This window comes from Panthera tigris, chromosome C1 (assembly GCF_018350195.1).
Source record: "Panthera tigris isolate Pti1 chromosome C1, P.tigris_Pti1_mat1.1, whole genome shotgun sequence".
Classification (NCBI taxonomy): domain Eukaryota; kingdom Metazoa; phylum Chordata; class Mammalia; order Carnivora; family Felidae; genus Panthera; species Panthera tigris.
In genome coordinates this window covers 217,915,170-217,941,174 of record NC_056667.1, presented here as the reverse complement: position 1 = coordinate 217,941,174, position 26,005 = coordinate 217,915,170, and the positions used below count along the sequence as shown (strand labels likewise).

The 26,005-nt window shown below is 52.7% G+C and overlaps 1 protein-coding gene across 9 annotated transcripts in view; it reads left to right on the top strand.

The window, feature by feature from the left end:
- The first annotated feature begins 2,773 nt into the window (after nt 1-2,773).
- Nucleotides 2,774-26,005, top strand: part of HDAC4 (histone deacetylase 4) — a 252,977-nt gene continuing 229,745 nt past the window's right edge. For all 9 annotated transcript variants that reach the window (XR_006221049.1, XM_042995875.1, XM_042995874.1 and 6 more), the window contains exon 1: nt 2,774-3,179. Coding sequence is in view for 8 of the 9 variants with exons in the window: in XM_042995875.1 (XP_042851809.1) it covers nt 3,158-3,179 (22 nt within the window). In the remaining variant the exon portion in view is untranslated. The remainder of the gene's footprint in view (nt 3,180-26,005) is intronic.

Genomic DNA, 26,005 nt, shown 5'->3' with positions numbered 1-26,005 from the left:
AGAAAAGAGACCTGTGTGTATTGAAAGGTTCAGGTCTGGAGCAAAATAAATGAAATGGGACTCTTACCATGTGCCTTTTTGGATTTCAAGATGAAAGCAAAATGTTGTAGTGGAATCCAGACAGCAGAAAAATGGCAACAGCATCTTCACTGAAACTCAGTCCCCAAAGGGAAGGAAGTGTCCTTAAGCAGGACGTGGGGTTTTGGGCAGGGCTGAGGGTGGGGCAGGGTCTGAAGGTTTCAAGGGAGAAGAGGTGTGCTCTAAGACTTTTATACCCAGCCGAGTTGTGACTTGTGTGCGAAGGATACCGAGCCATTGGAGATTTGCCAGACAAACCATTTACATTGTCTTCAAGACAACGGTGTTTCCTTCTGGTCAAGAGAGGAATGAAAAGTTTGAACCTGAGATAAATAATTTACTGTGTTTTCTAAGGAAACAACCAGATACAGAACAATAATTGTGAGGCTCTCAATCCTAGAGTTATGGATAACGTGTAATGGAAACCGCCAAAATGGCTAGCCTTGGGAGAGTGGTACTTCTTGTGACAGACTGGTTAAGATTCTTTGATTATAAGCAATGGGCAAAGAAAGGGTCCTTGAATAATTTAATCAAGAACAGGAAACTGTCACATCATGAAAGGAAGAGATGACAGAGGCCTCAGAGGGGCCTTGAGGCAGGGTCAGTAGGAGACTTGCCATGGTTACCACGTTCTGAGTTTGTCTCCACTTTCTTTTTCTTTTTTAAGTTTATTTATTTATTTCGAGAGAGAGAGAGAGGCAGAGAGGGAGAGAGAGAGTCCCGACAGGGTCTGTGCTGTCAGCTCAGAGCCCGATGCGGGGCTGATCTCATGAACTAAGATCATGACCTGAGCTGAAATCAAGAGTTGGACGCTCCAGTTTGTTTCCATTTTCTGATGATGCAGTCACAGGCGAGTATTAAAGATACCATCCGTGATGCCACCCCAGAAGCCAACAGTTGGTGGTAGGAGTTCTTGTAATTGTCTCCGGGCCCTTCTATCAAGTGGCTATGTTTCATGGAGGAGACTGGGCTTGGGGAGAGGATTTGATGAGTGTGGCTTGTAACACGTGCCAGCCTAGTTGTGAGGAGGGGTAGCCCCGGCCGTATGTGGACTAGGAAGCAGCCTTCAAAGCTGTGTTACCAAGAGAGAGAGTCGCACCGTTCCTGGCTGTAACGTCAGTACAGAGAATAAGACACACAACCACAGAGCTAGCAGTCTGTGTGGGCAGAGGGCAAATAAGAACAGCAAGGAAACAGGTCCGAACCTTACCATGCGTTGGCCTCTGTGGCAGCATCATGGATAACTTGAAATACTCCGCTGTGGTGAGTGCGTTACTACTTTTATAATCAGAAAATGGAAATCAGCTGAGAAGGTGGCCGTGACGAAGGCGGAAACTTGGGGAGTTACTGAAGGTGCAGCGTCAGGTGAGGAAGCCGAGCGTAGACTGGGGAATGTGGAGCATGGATATGGATGTACGGATATGGTGTTTGTGCACATATGGACCGCTGTGCGGATACAGATGTCTGTGCGGATATGGACATCTGTATGGATACCATGGCTATACGGATACAGTATCTGTACAGATTCGAATGTCTGTACGGATACGGTGTTTTTGCAGATATGGGCCGCTGTGCGGATACTGGTGTCTGTATGGATACAAATGTCTGTGCAGATACGGACGTCTGTACGAATATTGACATCTGTGCGGATACATATGTCTGTATGGATATGATGCCTGTGTGGATATGGATGGCTGTGTGGATACTGTGTACCGATACAGTATCTGTGTGCATACAGACGGCTATGTGGATATGGTGTCTGTACAGATACAAATGTCTGTGCAGATACTGATGTATGTGCAGATATGGTGTCTGTACGGATACAGACATCTATGTAGATACATAAGTCTGCACGGATACGGTGCCTGTGAGGATATGGGTGGCTGTATGGATATAGTGTCTGTACGGATGTGAATGTCTGTACGGATACGGTGTCTGTGTGGATACAGATGGCTGTGCGGATATGGTGTCTCTGCAGATACGAATGTCTGCACAGGTATGGTGTCTGTGTGGATATGGATGTCTGTATGGATACGGACATCTGTGCGGATACGATGTCTATGTGAATACCTTGGCTATATGGATACAGCGTCTGTATGGATATGGTGTCTGTGTGGATACAGACGGCTGTACGGATACGGTGTCTGTATGGATGTGGACATCTGTACAGATGAGAATGTCTGTATGGATACAGTGTTTGTGCAGATATGGACTGCTGTGCAGATACAGGTGTCTGTATGGATACAAATGTCTGTGCAGATGTGGATGGCTGTGGATACGGTGTCTGTAAGGATACGAATGTCTGTACTGATACGGTGTCTGTACAGATAATGGCGTTTATGTGGTTATAGACAGTGGTGCGGATATGGTGTCGGCGCAGATACGAATATCTGCACGGATACGGATATATGTGCAGATATGGTGTCTGTACAGATACGGTGGCTGTACAGATACAGACATCTGTATGGATATGGACGTCTGTATGGATACGGTGTCTGTATGGACGTGGTGTCTGGATACGGACGGCTGTACGGATACGATGTGTATGGATATGGATGTCTGTGCGATGGGCCAGGTGGAAGTACGCACAAATGAAAAACCACATGGTGGGAACAGGCTTGTGTAGATTTTTCTTCTAAAATGTTTCGCGTCGATCCTGCCAAGGCTTAGCACCGGTGCTCTACAACGTGTTTTCACACCTATTTACTAACAAAACCCCCAGGTGGTTTGTATCTGGAGAGCCGATCCCACGGCAGACCGTTTACCATCGGTAGTAAAATCCGTGAGGCCAACTCAGTTGTTTTCCTCAGTTGTTGCTGTCGGATGAGAGCCTTCACACCCTCACTGACGCTGCTTTTCCTTCTCTAACCACACAGGTCACCTCCTGAGAGCCCGCCTCTTGGATGACCTGGCCTACGACGCGTGGTCAGCAAGACTGGGAGTTCTCGTGGCCGTGCGCCAGCACTCCCTGCTGCTGTCCGTGTATGTGTCCGTGGAACTCGGGGGCTCTTTGGAGCTGTTGTTTACGTGGAAGTTGTGAGCCGTTGTGAACCGCTTAAAGGAGTGCACGTTGCTAGCAATGAGCTCCCAAAGCCATCCAGGTAAGACGCGGCCCTTTGTTTCTTGGCAGATGGCAGGGCCGTCCTTTCGAGGTGAGACCGCGTGGCCGCTGCTGGCTCGATGCATGGCCACTGTTGGTTTGTGACCGCCCAGTGCAGAGTAGGTGGTGGGTTCTTCACCCTCAGCGGTTTGGGGTCGTGTCTTTGGTTTTGATTTGCACGCAGCCAAAATGGCGTGTGGTTTCCATTGATGCGAGGAGAGGAGGCTTGTGGTTAGCAAGGTGCCATTTAGGCCGGTCTGTGATTTGGAGAGTTAATTCCTCATCCAGTTTCTTTGGTTTTGAGGGGACTTGGTGGGGCGGGAGTGCCTCTGTGATGGGGCACCTGGGCTGGGTCTGAGGTGCGGCACCCGATCCGCACCTGTCTCGGTGGCCACGGGACTCGCTCCTGGGTCCTCCGTGCTTTGTATCAGGCACTGCACGGAGCATCTGGCTTGCACAGGGTTCTCACAGGGCCCTAAGAATCTCAGACCCGGAGGGAAGAAGTGACTTGCCTGAGGTCACAGAGCTAGTCAGTGGCAGAGTGTCACGGGCACGTGCACTTAGGGCTTCTCCTTCTGCCCTTGCGGAGTCACAGTGTGTGTTCCCGCGTAGAGCCCGCGGTACTGTCCCGTCCTGTCTGCCGGGACCGACCCCCCTCCAGAGCCAGCACTGTCTGCTGCCCAGCCTGCTGCCTCTTCCGGTGCAACGTGGTCTTTAAGGGCACTTAGAGATCAGTTCTGTCTTGCATCTGTGTGAGAGAGGAGGTGGGGCTCGCCCGGACGGATGCTAAGTGTCCCTGTGGCACCCACGTCTCTCTTAGTGTGCCTCGGGGCTTGGCCCAGTAGAGTGGACGTGGAGGGTCAGGGTCTGGGTCTTCCCCTTTGGGATCGCTCCAGAACATTCTCACACCTTCCTTTGGCTCTGATTGGAGTTGCCAGAAGCCTCAAAGAGCAGGATTCCCGGTTATATTTAGATAGGAAAGCTTTATTGATTTAAATTGTTCGCGTATTGATTGCTGTAAAGCATAAAGCAAAATTAAGCAGTCTGCATCGAAGTGTGTAAGGTAGACGCGAGCGGTGCCCAGCTCCCCCTCCCACTCCTCGAGCCACCGCTGTTGAGTTGGGGGTGTGCCTTGTTCCTGTGTATAAACATAGAGGGGTGTGGGTGCAAACATTTCACAAGAGTGTAATCATTCCGTATGTGGGGTTCTGTGCTCTCTTCTCAATTTTAATATGTTACGAGCATCTTCTGATGTTGGTATGTACATAAATCTTATGTTCGATAGCTTATAGGTGGACATCCATGCGGTTGTAGCACTATTTATAACAGCCCCAAATTGGCATCACGTAATTATTTTGTACAGACGCTTCTGCAAGTCGTCTCCTGTGGATCAGTTCCACGAAGTAGAATTGCGAGGTTGGGGGCATGAGCTTCAGACGCTGGTCCAGACACGGTCTTAACTTACCTTCTTAATTATAGTTTAGGAGCACACAGAGTGTTCTTTTCTTCATCTGCCCCAGCACTCGGTGGATTTAGTCCATTTCACTGTTGTCACTATGCTACGGGAAATGACTGTTTGAATTTACATCCCTGTGTACATGGGGGTGCACGTTTTGGTATAGACATGACCTGATCTGGTCCGTGCCACCCACGCACTTGAAGGGCAAAAATGCTCTTTTGTTCCTGTTTTTGTGTCTAAAGAAGTTCGTATGTGTATAAAGTTTTCTCATGCGTGCGTATTATATGCTTATATACAGGAGTGTATGTAGTCTTTGTGTGTTGTTTATCTATGAATGTTACCTTCATCAAGTGATTTAAAGCAGCATAGCTTCAGTCTTTTTGGTGCTCGATTTCTACAAAGATGTGAAGTTTTCTATGACAAATGTAGTTTGCAGCATTCTTTTTGCACTGCTGATCCTTTTGTGCTTTACGTATTTTGGTGTGTTTTTATGTGCGTAAACATTAACGGCTAGCTCTTGGTAATTCAGTTCTTGTAATAGAATATATGGTATTTTTCTTTGTTTAATGTTTCTTTGCCTAAAAGTTTATTATGCCTTTAATTTTTTTAACGTTTATTCATTTTTGAGAGAGAGAGAGAGACAGAGACAGAATGTGAGTGGGGGAGGGGAAGAGAGAGAGAGAGACATACACAGAATCCGAAGCAGGCTCCAGGCTCCGAGCTGTCAGCACAGAGCCCAATGTGGGGATCGAACTCATGAACCAGAAGATCATGACCTGAGCCCAAGTCGGACACTCGATTTTAAAAGCGGTTCTGCCCTGGCTTCTTTAGCTGACAGACCTGTCTCTACACACTTATCTTAACCTTCCAGGTTTGTCTCACCAAATGGCAGAGTTCTCCTTCCGAGAGCCTTTGCCTTTTATCTGGAGAATTCGCCCACTGATGTTTATTATAGTCGTTGCCCTGTCTGATCGTGTGTGCCGTGTCGCCCACTGACCCCTGTCATCTCTGTCCCTCTCAGAGGGTCAGGGATGGTGTGGGCAGGGCCACCAGGCGAGCCCAGACCTCCCTGGTCCCTCCCGTGTTGGTTCTGGTGTCGGTGGTGTGGGGGGGGGGGGGCTGAAGCCCCGGGGATGTTCCCCCTTCTAGCCCGGGTCTCCTCAGGCCTCTGCCCCCTTCCCAGAGCAGCCATGCATGGCCCGGCACACCGGATGCCCCTCGGCCGCCCTGCTGCCACCTCCTGGCACTGCTCTGGCCTATGAGTCGGGCTGAGCTGTGACTCTCCTTCCCGCCTCGGATGGGATTGTTGTCTTGTCCCCTTGATCCCACGGGATTGGGATTTTCTAGCAAGTACCCCGAGTTCCTTATTACTTTATGCTGCCGTTTTCTCATTACCCAGCTTTACTGTGAATGCTTTCATGTTTCTATTTATGTCAATTTGAGTGGATTTACGGGAGGTAGGGAATAATGGTTGTTCAGTTTGCTATCTTGAATGGGAAACTTCTAGGAGTTCTCTGTCGCTTTTCCCGAACACAAGGGGCCGAGACCTGTTTCTGGCCGCCCAGTGCGCAGTCTCCCTTGTCTCCTGGCCGTCCCCGCCCTGCCGTGCTCCCCTGTGGCCCGGGGACAGCCCAGCTGCCTTCGGTCCCCCCTCTTCATACTTGGCAGTGTGAGTTGGCTTTGCCCTGATGATAAAATGACCTTTTTGTCTGATGTGTATGATTTTTCTCTCCCCTGTGTTTCTTTAAAACTCCCTCTGGTGCCGGGTGAGGTATGCATTACGATTTTATTGCTGTTCTTTCTGAACTTTGCCAGAGCCGGGCCCTGGTTCTCTGACGTAAAACTGTTCACTGTTGGGGTTTTATTGCCCTGAATAACTATTCCTAATGATGTGAGCAGCCTGGGGAAAGGGCCTGGGCAATCCAGCTACAAGGACTCCTCTTTGATAGCGAGAAGAACAGAACAGGTACAGAAATATCCTGCGTCTTGCCTCAGCCAGCGCCCCAAACCCTTCCCTGTTGGGGACGTGCCGAAACAGGCCAGGATGGGCTTATTAGGACACAGGGCGTGCGCTTTGGAGGTGAGTCCCCGGCCCAACACTGATGGAGGATGGACACACGTGGGGTCCTCCCGGCAGGACAAGCAAAGGCGCCCTTTTTCCTCTGCCCTCCTGGTAAATCTCAGGGAGCCCGCAGTGGAGTCCCTGGGACCTGTGTCCCTCCAGACCATGCCCTTGATGGAAAACTGGTTGAGCAGGACTGGAAGTGAGTAATTCAAGTGCCCTATCTCTCTCTGTATCTTTGAAAAGGGTATATAGTGTTGAGTTAAAAACAGAATAACTATTTTGAGGAAAACTCGTGTACGTAAGATCAGTGCTTTAGTTTGGACCGTTCTTTGATTTCTTAATATTTTGTTCAGTGTGGAATACCCCATCTGCATAAAAGCAGCCAAAAAGTCTGTGTTGACAATAACTTAGTGATTGGTGAGTTTCAACATAGTCTCATTTCTTCAAACTGTCATAAAGTTTTAATCCTGAAAGTCTCCCGGGACAAGGCTCTGCCTCTGGCTGGTCCGAGCTGGGGCTCTGGGCTTCCTTCATCCGCACACTCGGGCTTCCTTCGTTTGATCCTGACTCTGTTTGTTTCGGCCAGTTTGGCTGCCAAGGTTGTTATATTTTAATACAGAAATTATCTCAGAAAGGAACATTTGTATGTCACTTACATCATGCTTTGCAATGATTGCACGTCTCAGGGATATTGCGAAGTTTTAAGGGGAGGAAGTGAATTTTGAGGACGTGTAATTAACACAGGGAAGGCACGGATTCGGAGCTGCTGGTGACAGGTGGTGACAGGTGGGCCGTGGACCCTGCGCAAGGCCTTGGGCCGCGACAAGCAGATGGGGAACTCGGCAGCCGGGAGCGGCCTTGAACGAGGCCCGGGGAAGCCCAGGCCTAGGCTTTCAGGAGCGCTGCTGTGCAGCCAGTGGGCACAGCCGGCCGACGGGGAGTCCTGCCGCTCAGGTCAGGGGACTGGGCCACAGGAGCAGCCGGTGACAGCTGGAGAAGAACTTCTTCATGACCTTCGGGGAAGGCGTGAGAGACTCCACAGCGGCTGGTGGACCTGGGGGAGTTCTGGGCCGGGGGCAGGACCCGGGGCTGGGTGCGGTTTGGGGAGTAAACCAGTTCCTGACGAGGGCCGAATGCAGGTGTTCCAGAGACGGGGGCCAGGAAACGCCTCAGTCCTTCCAGCTGATTTTCGGATGGGAGATGCTTGTGCCTCTTGTACTCCGTACTCCTCTGCTTTCTCAAAGAAGGCGTTCAGAATGGCCGGTCCGTCTCCCGTCTGCGTCTCCCAGGCCTTCCCGGAGCGCCCAGTGCGAACATTTGCAGCTCGTGAACCACCACCGTCCCCGGTCCCCCTGCTATCATTATCTGGGATCTCAATCAGTCAAGGTTTGTTCTGGAAATGATGGAGACATAACGACTTCTTTTTCAACCTACTTTTTTTTTTTTTTTAAATCCTCAAATTGTGTTTTGTCTTTTAAAAATCACGGATACTCAGTCGTTATGAAGAGCTCGGAAAATTCACTGTCAATGGAGCATTGATGGTTTGTTTTGGCAATTCTCTGAAAATTCTTATACAGTATGTGGAACATTTGCATTTATGTCCTTTTTTTCAAAGCCACCATTGTAGAAATGCAAATTTCTGAGTTCTGAGATGCTGAATGTTGGATGATTAATGATATTGAAATTTAAGAATGAACCCCGCGCTATGTATTTGACACAGAAAACCCAGCGCGAGAATGATTAGAAGCCATTGAGTGCAGCTCGGCGGCGGAACAGAAGGGCCGTGATTGATGCGCCCGGTGGCGGGGGCAGGTCCGGCGTGGACAGGTGCGGAGCTGTGTGGCGCCACGGATCCGGCTCTGGTTCACGTGTAGAACTTATCATGGTGACAGACCCACGTTGGTCTCTCACGTACTCCAGGTCACAACCCGACGTGCTTTTTGGAGGCCGACACGAGCGGCGTCTTCATTCTGAATTGTGCTTTGCAGCCCTCACGTTCGTTTTGCGTGACAGCCCCGTGGAGTGGGCCAGAACGCCGTTATTCCTGTTTCGTAGATGAGGAAGCTGGTTATCTACTGCTGTCCAGTGCTTAGCCTGATGTCAGGCAGCTGATCGGAGGCCAGCCTGGAACCGGGATGGGTCCTCCGCCCTTGAGGGACGTACGCCCCGTGCTGGCAGACGTTGTGCGCACTGGACCGGGTCAGGAGTGGAGGCTGCTGGCTTCCGTGGAGCCCGTGGGCCGTGTCGTGCGGTCCCTGTGGTGAGAGGGGGTGGGTGGGGGCACGGAGGCCGCCAGAAGGGATGCGCGAGGTCAGGACAGGGGAGCTCACCTGCCCAGGTGGGGCGCGTGGAGCTGGGCCTAGGGGCCTGGAGGTGAGAGCTTGGTGTGGCGCAGGGAGGAGACTGGGAGCAGAGAGATGGGCGTGGGGTATGGGCTCTGGGGTGGGGGGGGCGACACAGTCCCAGTTCCCTGGGATCTGAGACCTCACATGTGTGGAGAAGGGATCGTGGCTCCTGGTCTCTTGCCCCTAAGCACCGTGCCCCTTCCTGGGACACACGCTTTGTGTTCCATTGGTTTAAATGAACGTGGTCTTGCCACGGTCGAGCCAGGCTTTGGTGACGTTTGCGGTGTGCCTTGAGTGTATTTCTGAACTTTTTCTGGGCTTGTCTTTGCCCCGTCCTTAGAGCCTGGGACTGGAAGACTGGCCAGGTGACTGGCAGACCAGGGTACTTGGGGAGATTTGGGTTGAAACTTTTTTACTTCCACTTAAGAGCCTTGTATTTGGAGGGCGCCTGGATGGCTCAGTCAGTTAAATAACTTACTCTTGATTTCAGCTCAGGTCATGATCCCAGGGTCGTGGGGTGGAACCCCATGTTGGGCTCGCTGCTGGATTCTCCCTTTCCCTCTCTCTGCCCCTCCCCTGCTCATGCTCTCTCTCTCTTTCTCTCTCTCTCTCTCAACAAACAAACAATAAAAACAAGGAAACTTTTATTTACTTGTTTTTTGAGGACAAGATATAAAATAGTGACTTTTAGGAAAATAACGATTAAGAAAAATTCAGATCTAAACTTCGAGCTTCTGGAAGCATCTCTGGCTTTGTGTTTTTAAATTGGTCTGCTTTTAGCCACTTAGTAAGATATTGGGAATATTGGCTTTTAATGAGTGATAAGCAGTGTATGATGAAAGGAAACCTTCTGTTCCACATTTGCCCCTCCCTTCCTTCCCCTTTCTACAAAACAAATGGAGGAGAGAGATTCTGCCTCTCACGGATCCAGGGCGCTGGCCGAAGGGAGAGTGGCCCTCGCAGGGCGCAGCTGCTCTCCAGGAGGGCTGGCTTGGGTTCCGGCTCTGGGTCGTCTTTCAGAGTCATAAACCCAGACGTTGTACGGGGGCCTCTGTCCTGTTGGACTTCGGGCCCCCTGCCACCCTCAGTCCTTGTCACCCCCTCCTCCGCCCAGTGCTCCTGCCTCTGTTCTTGAATGCTGTGATCCTTCCTGACTGGGACCTGGAACATTCCATGCTGAAATGCAACTTCAGAGCTTCGGGGATTTTATCATGGAAAACGATATTCAAAGTCACAACCATTTTCTCACTTTTACCATACGGTATCCTTCGGAAAGGTAGTAGGCGAGGGTTGTTAAAAAGTTGTATGACATTTTTTTAATGATTTTTTTTAAGTTTATTTATTTATCCTGAGAGAGACAGAGAGTGAACAGGGGAGGGGCAGAGAGGGAGAGAGACAGCATCCCAAGCAGGCTCTGATCTGTCAGCACAGAGCCGGACTCGGGGCTCAGACCCACAAACCATGAGATCATGACCTGAGCTGAAATCGAGGGTCGGATGCTTCACCGACTGAGCCACCCAGGCACCCCAGAAAAGTGATAACGGTTTTTAAAATAAAATATTTTATTTTAAAATAAAATAGATGTCTTGTATCTAACAGTTCCATTTCAAATAACATTTGTAAAGGAATCTGCAAAATTGGTTTAAGCCCCTTGATGTTAAGTATTTGGTCGTCACTGATGGGAGGAGTGTGTTTTCTGCGCAAAACTAACTACCTGCCACGGCCACGTGGGCTCCTCCACTCCGTGCTTCCTGTGTTTGTTCAGGGGGTCCTTTTTCATTGGTGAGCCCTCGTCCTCAGAGTTTTTCTGGGGACCTTTTGCGGTGGGTGGCTGGTTGTTCACTTTTTAAAATTTTCAACTCTTAGGCCATGTTTCAGAAGCTTGCTTCTTAAGACCCGGTTGTTGAGGTCTGAAGCCAAGAGGAAAGCTTGCGTTTGAAGAGCTGAAGATTCTAATGTGTTCCGTTCGCATTCATGGCCAAAGCTTACTCCTTTCAAGATGTCTATGCGTCTTCCTAGGAAATCCTTTGTAGAAACTGGGCTTTTATTAGCGTCTTGTTTCTCATTGACGCGTTGGTTCCGTGGGATCTGTGAGATGCTGTTGGAGTTCCAGAGAATCCCATGGAGTCTGTTCTCACCTAACTGAGGTTTTCTAGGCGCTGTATGGGGAGTCCTTTCTCGCCCGCTCACGCCTCTTAGGGTGAAGTTGCAGGTAGCGGAAACCCTCCGCTCGGTATTGAACAGTCTTGGGTGCAGAATTCTCGATGTGTCTCATGTTCACATTCATGTGACCCAAACCAGGGGCTGACTGGCTGACCCATAAAGCCCCATCACCCCACCATGGTCTGACATACAGAACGCAAACCTGCCTGCCGTTCTTTTGTTCTCCCTTTGGCTCCTTTCTGCTCGAGAAGCCGCCTGGTCCCAGCTGTCCCTGCCGGAACACTGCGGTCGCCCTGTGGCTGTGCGAGGGCACGGGCGCTTTCCATCCTGGGTCACCTGCGTGCAGCCACACGGCACCGGCTGCTGTATGTTAGTCTCCCAGACAGGACCGGGAAAAGGGAGCAAGGCAGGGTTAATGGATTTCTTTCTTAGGTACTAGTAGACAGAAAGAGTTTTTAGGACGTTTGAAATGGTGTTGGGCGAACTGGAGACCTGGGCAGCAGAGATTTTCGTTGCGAGCAAGTTGTCCGCTCTTACATGGTGATGTGGTCCCTTCTGCTGCTCCCCGGACATCAGGGGCATTTTGTACAACATTGTTTCTCATAGAATTGGGGTGCAAAGGTAGGCGGGACCGTGTCTACACGGGCAGGTGAGGGACACAGGACAGCCTCCCCGTGGCCGGCACAGACATGGTTCTCAGAAGGGCGGGGAGCGTCCCGGGTGTGATGGAGCATCAGCGCCTGGCAGGTGACACCGCCCGGAGCTGGAGACCGCGTGTCCTGCGCGGCTGCAGGGACCGGCCCGGCCCGGCCGTGTTGGAGAGGAAGATAGCGGGATGTGGGGAGCTTCCCACTCTTGTGCCCTGTTCAGCTTTCCGGCCTCTGTGTCACGGCCCATGGTGATCCGTGCGTGTCAGCCGGGCAGCACCTTTGCCGAGGTCAGACTCACACAGCCTGGTGGCCCTGGCTGGATGCGGATGTGACTTTCTCAGTTCTCGGTTGGGCTTTCCTTGAACTCTCCAGGGGGCCACAGGGCTTGAGGCGTGACAGCCGCAAGGTGGGATGTCTGTGGTTGTGGGTGTTCTTACATCTTCTGATGTTATGTGGGTCCTGGTAGGCGTGGGTTTGGCAGACCAGTTTGCATGAGTGCGGCCTCAACAGCTGTAGCTCCTGAGGAGGTGGCCTTTTTAACCCTTTCCTAGCAGATTTTGGGGGATCTGGCCCGCGCGTGCGTAGTGCCGTGGGATGAGTCTGCTCTGGCCGGGGGATATTGTTTCGACCGTCGGCACCATCCATGAGAAGAAAAGTGCAATTTGGGTCTTTCTTGACTTGCGTAAGTTACCCGAAAGAACATCATTTTAGCATTTCTCAACAGTTTCCAGTTCTGAAATATTTGGGCTTTCAATGGGGGCTGGGCAGGGGGAGGGACCGGGTGAGCCACGGGGCAGAGGCAGCTCTGTGCCCACTGGCTCCTGTGCCAGTCGTGACCCCTCTGCCAGAGGAGCGTCGGTGGGGCTCGTTGGCCTGGCCCCGTTGTCCCCTCACGGTGGGGCCATGTTGCCCCCTGGCGGGCCCTGACCCTTCAGAAGGGCACACGTGGCTTTGGTTTTGGCCTTCAGGCCAGCGCCTACGTTATGGCTTTGTAGAGGGTGGCGGTATGGCCGACAGATGGGTGATCTTGTCCTCCCCCCTTGAGAGGCCTCCACCGGGGCACTGGGTACAGGGTTCCGAGGAGGGCGGCCCCGTATTTATAGTTGAAAGCAGACCCTTTGGCAGTAGAAAGGGGGTGGACGTTCGGAATGAGCTGGGCCTGGCCTGCCGCACCTGGTGGGATGACCATCCTCCTTCTCACCTGGACGAGTTTGGATCCACGAGAGCAGCTGGACTTCACCTGGACAGGGGCGGACAGGTGGCCTGACGCACGAGCCCCCGTATTCATCGTGGGATGTTGTTTAAAATCATTTACCAAAAAAAATAAAAAATAAATAAATAAATAAAATCATTTACCAAGAAAACCTCTTTACTGTTGTTTTCTACAAAGCTAGGTTCTATAGTTTCTGGTTTTGTGTAAACTAAAAACATAGTTTTCGCAAGTTTTTGTTAAAAACGGGTTTCCTGTGCCTTCACGGTTTGGGGGGATACCTTTCAAGTCGGTTCCACACAGTTGTTCTTGTTGGAAACAGAACTCAAACACCAGGAAGCTGCAACCAGCCAGGATAGACTCCGTGTGGGGCGAGAGCTGTGAGGCTCGGGCCAAGAATCCTGCTCTAGAACTTTCCACCAGTGGTTTTTGAAATGTTCTCCGTGGCTGCATCTCCCTTTTGCCTCGGGTGCTTATGGAATCTTCTGGGTGGATGGAGTTGAGTCGCACTGACTGCAGTGGTCTCTGTCGGTCGTGGAGTGTGCATGTTGAAGTCCATGCAGACCCGTGGTGACCACAGCGGTTAGGAAATAGCCCCAGAAAAAGGAGAGCAGTTCACCTGCTCGCGTTTTCATCGAGTGCCATGGGAATTCTGAACATCAGATTCGAGTTTGGGATTTAAAAGGCAAACACATGAGTAGACTTTGAATGTGGCTTTGTTACTCAGCAGCGTGTGAGTTAGAAAGTCCAGGCTGTGTGATGTTTACACTTGGGGGCGAGGGGACAGTGAGTTGAGGGTCAGGCCCAAGAATCTTGCAGAATCTGGTGCTTTCTGCCCGGGTTGGAAAAGACAACCCATAAAAGGGGTTTTGGGTCCTTCTCAGGTGAAGGGAAGCAGGGGCGGAGGTCAGGCTCAGGCAAGAGGAGAGGGCGATGGGGGAGACTGCCTGGCCGAGCGGAGGGAGGTGCGGGGGCGGTGAGGAGAGCACCAGTCCTCGGGGATGCGTCAGCTTTGGGTTGCTGGGGTGGGGGGTGCCCTGGAAGGTCACAGGGCAGTTCGCTTGGGGTCAGAGGTGGGACAGATGCAGCTGGTGGCATGGACCGCCCGGCTGGGGTCAGCTCCTCCCCGCAGCCACTCAGCGTGCTCCCGCCTGTGCTCAGACCCGGCTCTGGCTCTTCCTCTGGGCCCGGCCCCTGGGGTTAGGGATGTGAGGGTGCCCTCCTCTCTCCTGTTTTCTTCTCCTCCCGCAGGGAGAGCAGGAGCCAAGCCGGCATTCCCTGTCCTTACTGTTTGTCACTTGTCCCGCCTGGGCTGGTCGGTCTGGCCGTGGCCGTGGCCGTGGCCGTGGCCCGTGCTGGTCCTGGAAAGCTTGCTCACGTGCGGCCGGGTCCGCAGGGTGCATCCTGACCCCTCCGTCGCCGTGTGTGGGAGCGGAAGCCGGCCCTGGGCAGACGCGGGTGTGTGTGCCGTCCATCCCTCCTCCCTCTCGGACGCAGGTTGTGAGCTCTGGGGAGAGGAAGGAGGTTTCAGGCCCGGCAGCGGCCATCTGACCGGGTTGCTGATCACCACAAGGTGTAATTAAGATGGAAACGTTCGATTCCTCCTCCTCATCTGCCACATTCAGGCCTCGTTGTGTTCACTCGACTGAGCCCCGATTTCTTCCCGTTTGAAAGGAGGTGGCAGTGGGAGCACGTCTGGGGCACAGTGGCCACTCCCGGCCTTGCCAGCGTGGACACAGAAGGCTCTGCGCACCTGCTGGCGGTGTGTTCGGAGGGCTCCGGGTGTGCGACAGCTGGCTGTCCAGGACAAGCAGGGGGGTGAGGGGAGGGATCGTAGGCTGTGGGCTTCGGACGGCGTGTGTGAAGAGACCGGCACGTTGCCCTTGCCGTGTTCCTCCCTCGTCTGAGCGTGAGGGGAACGTCCGTGTCCAGTGGACGCGCGTCCTGTGCTACACCTGCCGGCCCCCCGGGACTGTCCGGGCCACCACACACGAGGACGGTCTGAGAACCGTCGTGGCCGAGAGCGGCCTGCGGAGACCCGACGCCTGAGTGCCGTGTGCGACCCCGGCTTGGCTCGCGGCGTGGGAGAAGACGCCGGGGGAAACTGAGGCCGTCTGAGCTGGTGCTCGTCTCTGGGCGTCGGTGCGCTCTGACTGGTGCTCCCAGCAGTGTGGGGTGCTCCTGACGGGGCATTCCAGTCTGCTGATAAAATGTGAACGAAGAAAATAAGATGAGTTGGTGGCTGGTCTCTTGCTCGCGCTGGGCACGAGTGGCTGGTGTACGAGAGGCGTCCCGGCACCCAGCATTTGTCGTCTTCCCTTTGTGGATTCTCGTAGATTAGCGCGGAACGCGTTTCCTTATTCTTTGTCACGGTTGTCCGTGGCCGCAGTGTCGCTCATCGGACCGGTCCGTGTTGGCAGGTGTGGCCACGTTTCCCGTCTTCCCGCCTGTGTGTGAACGGCGCTGGTCCAGAGCGCCCATTCCTGAGCCAGCTTGTCCCGGAAGTGTCACAGGCGTCCCGTGGAGGGCACCTGTGGCGCTTCGCTTGATAGATTTGCACCACGGGACCCTCGGAACTGGCGTGCACATCAAGGAATCGGAGCCGTCCAGCGCCCAGATGCCCTTGGCGCCCTTCCTGGCTGCCGTACCTCCCCTGCCCCCTGGGGATCAGCGGCCTCGCTCCCGACACCTTGGATCCGTTTTTCCTCTCTTTAAACTTTCTGTTAACACGATCATCAGACATTGACTCTTTCCGTTCGGCTTCTTTGACTCAACGATGTCTGAGATTTACTGGGGTGGTTCAATTCTGTGGGTTGTGGCATCTCGCCGTGTGAGCACGCCACGGTTCACGTGTTCTGGTGTTGAGGGCTTAGGGGTGGTTTCCCGTTTGGGGCTCCTACTGGGACGCTCCTAAGGCATTGTCGGGACAGCTGCCGGTCCCCGCGAAGCGCGCGTTTCTCGTGCCAAGACGTGGACGTGCCATCAGTTTTCTCAAGCAATCCAACCCATTTACGCGCTGACGCACAGAGGCCCCCGGCCCGCCCTCGGCCACGCTTGGTGGCGCTGTCCTCTTTCACAGCGGTGTCTGCGCCGCCCTGATGGCCAAGGGTGCCGAGAGCAGCTCTGCGTGCCCGCCGGGCCCCTGGGTGCCCGCTCCGGTGAAGTGCCTGTGCGTGTCTTTTGCTCATTTAAAAAATCGTGTGTGCTGTCTGTATTTTTCTGACTGGTTTGTAGGAGTTATTTATATAGACGAGAGGCGAGTTCCTTGCTAGTGATTTTCTTCGCTATTTTCTCCCTTACTTATTTTTTTGGTGAACAGATGTTCTTAATTTTAACACAGTCCTAAGTTTATTGGTGGTTTTATTTATGCCGACTTGAAGGTTGTAGAGATGCTCTGTATTATTTTCTAGAAGCCTCGTTGTTTTTACCACTCACATTTAGATTTGCAGCCCACCTGGAATTGATTTTGTTGTTTTAAGTTTATTTATTTATTTTGAGAGAGAGAGCACGAGCAGAGGAGGGGCAGACAGAGAGAGAAACTGAAGCGGGCTCCACACTCAGGGCGGAGCCCGATGCGGGCTCATAGTTTAATGAACTGAGAGATCGTGACCTGAGCCAAAATCAAGAGTTGGACACTTAACTAACCACTGAGCCACCTAGGCACCCCTGGAATTGATTTTTAAAAATAATATGATGTGAGGTGGTAATTGAAGGTTACTTTTCCCATTTCGACATTCATTTGGCCCGAAAGATAGATAGATAGATTTTTCAATTTTTTTAATGCTTATTTATTTTTGAGAGAGAGAGAGACAAAGCACGAACAGGACAGGGGCAGAGATAGAGGGAGACACAGAATTTGAAGCAGGCTCCAGGCTCCGAGCTGTCAGGACAGAGCCCAGCGTGGGGCTCAAACCCACGAACGGTGAGATCATGACCTGAGCCGAAGTCGGATGCTCAACCGACTGAGCCACGCAGGTGCCCCAGCCCAAAAGATTTATTTGAAAGATTCATCCTTTCTCCACTTCTCTGCAATTGCCATCTTGTCCTCAGTCAGGTATGCGTCTAGGTCTGTTTCTGGAGTTCGTTCTGGCCCGTTTGTCTGTTTGTCCGCATGCCAGCACAGCATTGTCTTAGTAATTGTAGCTTTGTAATTGGTGCTCCTGTCGGTCATGTGCTTCCTCCAACTTCTGATCATTTTAAAGCATATCATGGTCCTTCTTAGCCCTTGGCCTTTCCTTCTGACCTAAAATCAGCTTTTTGATTTCAGCCGAATACCACTGTGATCTCCTTTGGGAATATATGGATTTGCCTTAAAATCAGCTTGTTTCAAATCTTCCAGTCCATGCGTACGATGTATCTTTTTATTTATTGGGGTCTTTAATTTCTTCAGTCACATTTTGTAGTTTTCAGGCTAGAGGCCTTTCATTTCTTTTGTTAGATTTGCTTCTACTTTTTTTTTTTGATGCTGCTTTGTTTTTAAAACTTTATTTTTTTGTTGTGTGTTTGTATTTAGAAATTAATTTTTGCGGAGCCACCTTGTCTCTAGACCACTTGCGGAGTTTGCTTCCTATTCTACTGGTTTACCCGTAGATTCTTTCGGGCTTTTTACGACAGCTGTCCGTGGTAGCAAATGTTTTATTTCTTCTTTGCTCGTTTTTAAACCTTTTGTCTTTGTCTTGCATCGTTGCATTGTCTAGGGCCCTCCGTCAGATGTTGAACAGAATTGGTGATAGTGGTCGTGGTTGTCTTGTTTAACAATCAAGGGGAAAATATCCAACATTTCATCACTATGTACGATATGTGCTGTAGGCTTGCGTAAGTAGGCTTCATCACGTGAGTGCATTTCTCTTCTGCCCTCAGCTTGCTGAGTTTTTCTCAGAAGTAGGTGTTCGGTTATTAGGTTAAACCATATGATAGTGCAGACATTTGCTCTTTGTTTTTAGTCTGCTGAATGGCACCTTTGATTTAGCGCAATGTATTAGATTTTTTGAATCTATTAATCGTGATCTTTTCTCCTTTGCTTGATTCATGTCGTGAATTTTCTCAGTTGAGGCTCGAATGCTAAGCCTTACCTGTGTTAATAAATCCAACTCTGGTTTTAATATATTCTCCTTCTATACTACTGGGTTTGTTTTGCTTATATTTGGCTTACTTTCTTTCACGCAGACTCATGAGTGAGATTGACCTGTAATTTTCTTTTCTTGAAATAGCCTTGTCAGGTTTTGACGTCCAAGTTGTGCCGGCCGCTTAAAGTGTGGTAAGCTGGTTCCTTTTTGTCTAATCCTGGGGTGGACAGAGTGTTTCTTTAAAGAGTCAGATGGTAAACATTTTAGGCTTTGTGGACCACATATGGCTTCTCTTATGTATTTTTCTTCTTCTTAAAATTTTTGTAAACAGCCATTTAAAAATGTAAAGACCAGTCTTTCTTAGCAGATTGTGCAAAATCGGGCCACAGATTGTATTTGGCTTCCAAGCCATAGTTTGCCGACCGCTGTTAAATTCTCCTGAAGAGTTTATATGAGATTGATGTTATTCGGAAGAAGATAGTGGTGAAGCTGCCCCGGAGTTTTCTCGGTCTCAGAACCTGTTTTCTTTGTAAGAACATTTGTAAATTGTACCCTCAACTGATGCAGGACTATTCAGATTTTCCGTTTTTTCTCGTGTCAGTTTTAACGTGTTTGGTTTTTCCAAAGAATTTTTTTCATTCCATCTGAATTTTTAAATGTATTGTATAAAGCTGTTTAAATACTTTTGCATTATCTTTGCGTGTTTTGACGTCTCCCTTTTGATTATTAATAGTTTTCGGCTGCCATGTTTAGTTTTCTTGATTATCTCTATTGGATTAAGAAATCAATTTCTGCTCTTCCCATTGCTTCCTTTTATTCTTTGGGTTTATTTTGCGTTTTTTGTTTTGTTTTTTGGTTGTTGTTTTGTTTTTGATGAAGTGTTTAGGTCACTGAGTTGTTGTTGTTTTTGTTTTTGTTTTTCCAGACGTTCTTTTGTAATACATGGATGTAAGGCTATAATTTTAACCTATATGGCTTTAGCAGGATTGCGCGAGCATTTTGGTGTGTCATTTTTTATTATAATTCAGCTTAGAATGATATCTAATGTCCCTTTGGATTTCTTCTTGGATCCAGGGGTTATTTAAGAAGGTCTTTCTTCATTTTACCTTTTTGTGAGTTTCTTATTATCTTGCCTTTGTTATTGATTTCTAGTTCAATTTCACCTTGGTTGCTGAATTTCCTGTGTATAATAATTTCGATGTTTGAAAATTCCGTGAGGTTTGCTTTGCTGCCGTGTGGTCGATTTTGTCTGTGTTTCGTGTATGTGACCAAAGAGTATGCCAGGAAGACTTGAGCCTCTAGGTCGCCGTCGAGCGCATCAAGCACGCTGCTGGCGGTGCTCGGCCCCCCCTCCCCGCCCCCTGCCCCACTCCACTGGTCTGTGGCCCCCTTTTTGTGCCAGTTGCCACTAGTGGTATTTAAACACCCTGCTGTGATCGCGGGTTAACGGTCTTCCTCCTGTTAGTTCTGTCTGTTGCTTTTGAATATTTGAAGCTATTTTAAGCCTATCTAGATTTAGAATTTTACACTGTCTTGGTGGAAGAACCATTTTATTTTCATGCACCGTCTGATTTCGGTGTCCGCGAGGGCCAGCCGAGTTCTCCCCGTCCTGACTCCTGGTATGCGAGGAGCCCTTCCTCTCCTTACTCCTAGTACCTGCCTCCACCTTGGCAGGCTCTGATCCCATTTCCTTTCCCCAGAGTCTGCTCAGCTCCGCACCCTCCGGGGTGAGCGCACGCCTCTGGGGGAGACACGGGCTCAAATACGCCCTCCCCTCGCTTTCTTCCTCTCACGCCTTGGCCCCTGCGGTCCTTGCTGCCTCAGTAGCGCTCTGATTCGGAAGCTTTCACGGTGCGTGCGTGGAGCACCGTCGTCAGCCAGGCCTCCTCGGCCTTGGCTGAGAGGTTAGTGTGCCGTAAGCTGGTCTGCCGTGGGCAGAGTGGGGGGTGAGATTAACGTGTCCGTGTTAGTAGCGTGTTCCCAGTGTCACCATCGAGATGTTTATCCCCCCCGCCCCGTCCACGTTGGTTCTTATTTGGGTTTCCCAGGTGACCGAGCGGGCCGTATTGATCTTTATGTTGTGGTCAGACAGCTGCTGGCGCGTTTTAGGGTGCCTGAAATTTATCTGCACCACGAGCTGCTCTCACAGCACTTTAACTCAGGTATTTCACGAGCTGGTTTCCGTCCCACCTTATAAATGGCGAAGTCTGGCAGATCGGGGCGCTCTGTGCGCTTGTGGGACGCTTCCTGCCAGCCTGCCCTCCCCCGCCCCCTCCCGCCTTGGTTTTACCAAGTTGTGTTTTTTCCCACAATACAGACGCAGAGCTCATTGTGGATTTGGTCCGGGGAAGAATTTGTAGGCCTTTGCTTCTCGAGCCTTCCGTGTCATGACTGTGCCGGCATCGGGTTTCCCTCCGGACAGGGCAGAGCTCGAGTGTGTCCCCACGTCTCTCTTGGCCTCATGTTCATCATGCTTTGGGGGCGGGGGGCTGTATTCAATGGTGTCTTCGTTCTTCCCCTTCCCCCGAGATTCCATGATCCTCATGTTCGAGTGGAAGCCAAGGCCAGAAGGTTGGAAGTAAGCCAGAGGCTGGCACATTTTTATCCTGGGGGGTCGGAGGGTAACACAGCTTCTCCTTTTCAATGATTTTTTTAGTGGGGGGGGGGCTTTGCGGGGGGCTCTTTTTCCACATTAAAATTTACCTTTTCTGTTTTGTAACTCGTGCGTTTCACATGACATGGTTAGGTCATAAATACCATGCTTGGTCTGTTGCGTCTGGAAGTACGTTATGTTCACGTAAACACTAATTCAAATCGTTTAAAAATAAGTACAATTTCACTTTCAAGTGGAATTACAGATTGCTTACTTTTAAGGAAGCCAGCCTTTTCTTCTCCCCGCAGGAGGTGAGGCCTTATGACCAGAAGACCATCTCAGCGCTGCTGTAAGATGGTTTCCGGAATGTGCATCCTCCTTCGAGATAACAAAACACACACAGCGTGGAGTCTGGCTGACTTGTAAACACTTGGCGCTCCGCAGGGTTCGTGGCGGTCTGTCTCCCTTGCCGATGGAGAGTAGACGCCGGAGTGGTGGGAGGGGACGGTGGTCACGGAGGCAGGACTCAGGCATGGCTGCTTAGATGCCCTCCTGCCCGGTGCCTTCTGCGGCCCTGGATGCTGCGGGCGGGCGCTGAGGCCTGTCTCCGGCAGCTGGCAGGGCTCACCGGAGTCCTCGGTCAGGCCTTTGTGACTAGGCAGGATCAGCGGCTGTCGCTGCGCTTGAAATTGTTCCTGGCGCCTCCTCTCAGACTCAGGGGCCCTTTGGAGCACAGGCCCGGGACCTGCCCCCTCCTCGCGGTGTCTTGGGGGGCCTCGGTCCAGGGAATAGTCACCCCTGCAGCTGAGCTCCCACCTGTGGCCCCGGGGAGCCGCAGCCTGCGCCAGTCCTGCCTCCCTTGTTCCCCTGCCAGTGTCCGTGGTGGTGGGTGCGGCCCCCATGACATCGTGACCTGGGGGCCTCTCTCGAGTAGCTAGGAGTTAGTGGGTCGTTAGTTAGCGACGGCGGAGGCAGTGCCCGCTTGACCGCGGTGCCGCGGGGCGATGGTCCTGCGCGCGTCCTTTCTGAGCCAGACGGTGACACTCCGGCAGATCTCGGCGTGACACGAGCGCCTGTCCCGTAGCCGCCACTGCCCCTTCTCAGTGACCTCCTCACAGCCAGCGCCGTGGAGCAAGGCCGTCGGTGTGCAGGTTGACAGGTGGGGGCACGGGGCCAGAGTCGGGACCACTCACAGTGCCCTGCCTGAGTTTTCCCCCCTTTGCTCATCACATGCCGCCTCTGCAGGTGGACTGCCCGGCCTCCGCCCCCGGCCCCTCCCCCGGGGCTCAGAGACCCTCCCTCTGGGCTGGGTCTCCTTCTCTGAAAACCCAGGACACGAGAGGCTTCACCGACTGATGTTGGGAGGGTTGCGTGAGGCGGGCACGTCGCCAGGGCCCGGTCGTGCCCAGGATGTCCGCTGCTGTCATCCTTACGGGAATCCAGAACCTCCCAAATCCCAGAACCAGCCCCAGAGCATCTGGCAAGTTTCAGCTTTGTCGGTGCTGTCAGACTCCTGCCCTTTCTGACAAATGTTAATACCTTGTTTGAAGGTGTTCCCACGTTTGAGATTTCAGGATGACTCTGACATCATTTCAGGAAGCAGATTTGAGGAGGGGTGTTTGCACGTGTCAGCCACCCTCCCCCAGCCCATGACCTTGCTGAATGGTCTCCACCCGCGGCGGCTGGCTGCTCCGGACACAGGCTGTGCAGGGGCGGGGGCGGGGGTGGGGGAGTGAGCAGGGAGCCCTGTGAGTGCAGGGGTGCAGAGGGCACGGCCGGAGAGAGAGAGAAGCCTGCCGCTCTGGGTACACGGCCCGGCCCGGCCCGCGGGGAGGCTCTGCTGAACCCACGTGATGGACGAGGATCAGACCTGTGTGTTGTACGGTTTTGCCCTTTGGTGACTGATGGCAGGACTCTTACGAAAGGGATTTTACCAACAGATGGCAGAGCTTGGGGGCCCCCATTATTCCGACGGGAAAGTCTCCGCAGGGTCTGGCCAGCTGGCCGGGGTCCACTCAGACCGTCACAGTGAGGCCTTCCGGAGTGGCCTGGGCCCGGAGAGGGCAGGTGCGCGCCCCTGGCTTCTGTTTGGGGAGCTGTGGTGAATGGTGTGGGGCGGGGGGCGGGCCCCGCAACCGGACCCTTCACCCCCGATCTGGGGGGCCTGGGGCCCTCGTTTCCCCGGCGCGTGTGCCCCTGCCTGAGCCCCGGGCCCGTGGCCCGTGAGTCCCGGGTGTGCTGCTGCTCCCTGGCGGCCCGGGCCCAGAGGAGGAGCTCAGCTTACACTCGGCCTTTCAGGCGGGGCAGTGGCCGCCAAGTGGTTTCTTAAAAAGAATTCCTCTTCCCCTGATTAATTTCTGGCGAGCGGCAGCGGGGCGCTCTTGCGTCAGTAAACGTCGTCATAAACCCTCCGCTGTCTGGATCGGACGTAAACACCAGGCTCCTGACCCCCGGCCCGCCCGCCCGGCTCGATCCGTTGTGTTCTGGGAGGAGCCCTCCTCCAGGACGCTGAGCTGGCGGGCGCGCTGCACAGATGTGCTCTGTTTACTGGGAGGTCCGTGTGTCCTCCTCCCGCTTCCCGTGTCCCCTTCGCGGGGGACCTTTGCCTTCTTCCAGCAGGTCTCCTGTGACCTTTAGAGAGGCCCTGCGTGGGTGGTTTCAGAACGTTGTCTCGGCCCCTCTGGGACCGAGGTGGGCCCCGAGGCCGTGCGGCCCACCCCTTGCCTGTGGGGCCCTCAGGCTTCCCGCACACTCTGTCCCACTCCGTCAGCAGCACGGAACAGCTCCAGAGAGCCGCCGGGCTGCCTGCAGCCGGACCCGCCTCGGTGGAGGCCTTTCCATCTGAGGCCCTTCGCAGGCTCTGCCCGGGTCACAGACGAGTAACTGCTGTCCCCACGGCCCTCAGTTTACGGGTCAGCGTGCGGTGGCCGGGACTGAACAGAACGCCCCTGCGTCACGGCTCCTCCTGGGTTATGGGGAGAAAGAACTTGCCTCAGGTTTTCTCATGGGTGGTTTGGGCAGCCGGCCAGGGGTGATGGAGCCCTGCCACAGGTGGGTGACGCAAAACCCTGGCTTCCAGGGTGTTTGCGAGGAGCCCGCTTTCCCACTGGGCACGTGAGAGGATGGCTCCAGGAGGCAGCAGCTGGCAGATGGTGAGGGACGCGTAGCGAGGGCCTTGTGGATGGGGTCTGGGCCGGGCCTCCACGGACCTTCGGGGGAGAAACGACGGCCGTGTGGCCCGCGGGGCGGCCGGCAGCAGCCACGCCGTATCAGGCAGTGTGCAGCTGGCCATCCCGGGATGCTCGCTAGGGTCAGGAAGGAACTGGCTGGGCCTTGGCCGTGCCCTTGAACTTGGCCATGGGGTTGCTTTGGGTCCCCGCAGGGCACAGGGCGTGCTTTGGGGTGTTGTTCCAGCGCCCATAGACGGAACGGCACCGCCCCAAGACCGAGTCCACATCCGGCCAGGGAGCTGAGCTGACTGCTTCCGGGGTCTTTGGTTTCTGCTTGTTTTTAGCCTGGGCACACAAGCTGTGGTCAGGATCAGAATTTTAAGGAAGAGTCATAAACGACAAACATCAGAGGTGTTGATAATATTAACTTCTGTGTAAAACTGAGAGGAGTCTGCTCTATTCTAGTTGAGCAGCCGCGATCCGAGCCTTGCTCGCTGAGGACCGGGCTCCGCAGAGCGGCCGGAGAGCAGGTGTCTTGGACCCGGGGTGTATTCTGTCTATTGTAGCGCGGGATGGGAGGGAGGGCCACCCCGCATCTCTGCTGTATCCCCTGTTCCCTCGGGAAGGAGAGGATGCGTCCGAGGGCTAAGCTCGCTTCATTTATGCCAGGAGCTCATCTCAGTGGGACGGGCGCTACCTCTGTCCTCTGTTCCAGGCAGGGACGGTGAGGCTAAGCCCTGTGCTTGAAGAAACCGGCGGCTGGTGAGGGCAGAGCCAGCACTGGGCCAGCCTGCAGCTCCTGCCGCTGCCTTGGGGCTCTGCGTGTCGGAAAGTCTGAAACATTTGCTCAGGGAGGCCGTTAGTGAATCGTTACGGCTCTAGTCAAAGCGTGGTGTTTTCCAGAAACAGGTGCAGATTGCTAACCATGAGCGAGTGATGTGGTCTCCCTTGTTCTTTGTGTCTTGCGTTTGAACTCACAGGGCTTGAGAAGGTGGAGTCTGTGGGTTTGAGTTGGCTTCTCTTTAGGAACATTGTGGGGGGGGTGTCTTCTGTGTGATGGGGGCTGGTGTGCGGACCGCTCACCTGCCCCGCGTCGCCGTTGGGAGAGTCCTCGGGTGTCGTGCTCGTGGTGCCCTGGGGACGGAGCGCGAGCAAGCTGTGGGGGGTGCTCGGTGGAGAGGCCCAGGAGCCCCTGAGTAAACCATGCAGGTTTTAAGGAACGCTGCCTTCTGTCGATTTTTCTCAACTGGTTGCTCTTTTCATTTGTTACTTCTTGAAGCTTGTTCTGTATCACTTACTTAATAAAGCAGTCCCTTCCTCTCTGCTGACACGGGGATGACTGACAGGCCTCCTAATTTCTCTGTTCACGGTGCTTCTGTTGTTGTGAAATACAAACAACATAAAATTGAGCATTTTAGGTATGTTTAAGTGTATGGTTCGGGGGCACTGAGTACGTAAACAGTGTTGTATAATCCGTGTTATTATCCGTCCCCAGAACTTTCTCATCTTCCCAAACACTAAACACTAACTCCCCAGCCCTGCACCCCCAGCCTCGAGAAACCTCTGGATTCTTTCTGCCTCTATGAGTTTGTCTATTCTTGGGGTCCCACAGGTGGAATCAGAAAATTTTTGTCCTTGTGTGTCTCTTGACATAGCATTTTCAAGGTCATCCATGATGTAGCAAATGTCAGAATTTCCTTTCTTTTTAAGGCCGGATAATACTCCATTGTGTGGGTGACCACGTGTCGTCCGTTTCGCCATTGATGGACTCGCGGGTTGTCTGCACTCTTTGGCTGTTTTGAATAATGCCGTTACAAACGTTGGTGAGTCGGAAGCTGCCTCTGGCACACGCAGACGCCTGGGTTTTGCCCAGCACCTGCCAGGGCAAATACACAATGACAGTGGGCTTTACAGGATTTATTTCTTCTATTTCAACGTGTTCAAGCACCACTGCTCTGTATTTAGTGGCAACTACCTAAAGACCCAGGTGGCTCTGTCCTCTTGCTTTGAGTTTTCGCTCTGTTAGCAGCGTTTCTGTCTTGCGGAGCGTGTGGTGTGGGACCTCCGTGTTGGGGCCACAGTGATGGGTGGTGGCGGAGGCACATG